This window comes from Myotis davidii, unplaced genomic scaffold (genome assembly GCF_000327345.1).
Source record: "Myotis davidii unplaced genomic scaffold, ASM32734v1 scaffold282, whole genome shotgun sequence".
Classification (NCBI taxonomy): Eukaryota; Metazoa; Chordata; class Mammalia; order Chiroptera; family Vespertilionidae; genus Myotis; species Myotis davidii.
This window is the reverse complement of record NW_006293249.1, coordinates 641330-643422: the sequence shown is the minus strand read 5'-3', so window position 1 is coordinate 643422 and position 2093 is coordinate 641330. Positions and strand designations below refer to the sequence as shown.

Below are 2093 nucleotides of genomic sequence, written 5' to 3'. Positions count from 1 at the left end.
AGCAGGAAAGCTGAGGGTACAACAGGCCTGTCTAGGAGAGTTAGGGGGGCATGGGCTGCCCAGGATCAGCCATGCTGCCCCAAAACGCAGGGCAGTGCTGAAAATGCCAAGAAGTGAGTTAGCACCACAGCAGTGGAGGGAGGTCAGGGGCAAAGGTCCTTTACAGGGACCCCACTGCTCTCAGAGCTGAGACTTCTGCCCCAAAGCCTGCACGTGGCCCCAGGGTCTCTGACTACATCGCCCACCCCCGGCCACTCATCCTTCCAGACTTAGCTGAAGCAGCCCTTTGACCTGCAGCTCCTCCCAGCAGAGGGGAAACTGCCCCTGTGTGCTGCCCCATCTGCAGCCACATCTCTAGAAACATTCCCTCGTTTCTGTAGTTGGGATCCATGCCTCTCTACTGGGGTTGGGAGAGGGAGGGGGAGCGCTTTTCAGGCATCTGCCAGCATGGGCTCTGGAACACAACAGGTGCAGACTTAACAAATATGTTCGCTAATGAGCACCCTAACTGTCTATGCCTGTTCTAAGTGCTGTCCTCACATACTTAACTTCCAGTGGAGGAGACGGGCAGCAATCACTACACTCAATGGCGCCAGCTACTGTGCGGGCTGGCAGCTGACAGCGGTGCTGAGAAAGCATGCGGTGTTTGGAGTGAGGGTTGATGTTCAGATTCTAGGAGAAGGTGCCATTGGAGGAAAGCTTTAAAGAAGGTGGGGGTTTTGGCCAAGGGGAAAACACATCCTACAGTGAAGAAACAGCAAATGCCACGGGCTCTAGTTGGGAGCTGCACATGTTCCAAAAACAGGAAGGAGGTCAGTCTGGCTGGAGCAGGGTGCACAAAGGGAAATGAGTCATAAATGGGTCAAAAGGGCAGGCCATGTGAGGCCCTTGGGGACCTTGGAGGGACTTGGGCTTTATCTCCCAAGGAGATGGGAGTCATGGCAGAACGCTGAGTGTAGGAAGGGTGCAATCCAATCACATTTTAACGGGCTCCCTCTGGCCGCTGTGTGGAGAATGGACTGTGGGAAGCACAGTGTGCATGACCACCTGAATGGACGACTTTCACTTTGTGGGACATTCTGTATTTTTATTCCTCCAGTTCCCCCTCTTTCAGGTTTCCACTAACACCCAGGGCAACTCCAGTCTATCTCTCCACACCCAGGTCCGTCCCAGCTATGGTCCCATGACTCACAGGGGCCAGGCCCTCGGCGATCCATCACAAAGGCTACGGTCACTGGGATGGTGACAGCTTGGCTCGTCATAGGACTGGAGAAGGTCAGAGTAGTAGACAGAGGTCCCTGGCTGCCAGCCGCAGGGTCTGAGATGCCAACTGTGTATGTAACAGAGCTGGGCAGCCCCACAGACTTCTCCTTCTCGAAGACCAGCACTGCTGGGGATCCCGATTTCACCTGGGAGAGATGTCAGGGTGGGAGGGAAGCACCTCACTGCTCCTGTAAAGCTGGAGGTGGGGACCCTGCCCAGCTCCCGCAGGCTGGGCACTCCTGAGAGCACACCACCTGCCAAGCTAGGGAAGAGCACACTGTAGACACTCGTGCTGTTTGTAAGGAAAGGACAGGTCCTCATCACTGAATTCCAGTCAAGTTCTCGTTTAAACATGCCAAACTGACATGAACACCCACCAAACACAAACTTTCAAGGGAAGTAGTCTGGAGCTCAAATAATGGTGGATTCCCAGGAGCTCAATCCCAGGGCTCAGCAGACCCACCATGAACAACGCACTCAGCCCTGCCTCTCTCGACTCAGCCATGTTGGCTGCCCTGAGATGAGAAGGAGCAGGCAGAGAAGCCAACACCCTCACACATCCCCCTGCCTCCTCCCACCCGCTGAACTTTAGGACATTTACCCACCATTCAGCAGTCGGGGAAATTGAGGCCCAGAGATAGAGACTTGTCCCCAGTTGTATGTGAGTCAGTGACAGGTTATGAATTAGGACATTTATTCCTGCCAAGGTCAGCAGCCTTCAGGCACTGAACCCATTCATTCAATATATTAACTGTTCACTGAGCACCGTCTCTGTGTTAGGGGCCCTGTGCCAAGTGCCGCTCTCGCACACTTAACTTCTCATTGGGGAA

At 54.4% G+C, this 2093-nt stretch overlaps 1 protein-coding gene across 1 annotated transcript in view; it reads right to left on the bottom strand.

The window, feature by feature from the left end:
• NUP210 (nucleoporin 210kDa) overlaps positions 1-2093 on the bottom strand; it is a 115390-nt gene that overhangs the window by 3171 nt on the left and 110126 nt on the right. Inside the window, exon 38 of the mRNA XM_015566043.1 lies at positions 1193-1409. Coding sequence (XP_015421529.1) covers positions 1193-1409 — 217 coding nt within the window. The remainder of the gene's footprint in view (positions 1-1192; positions 1410-2093) is intronic.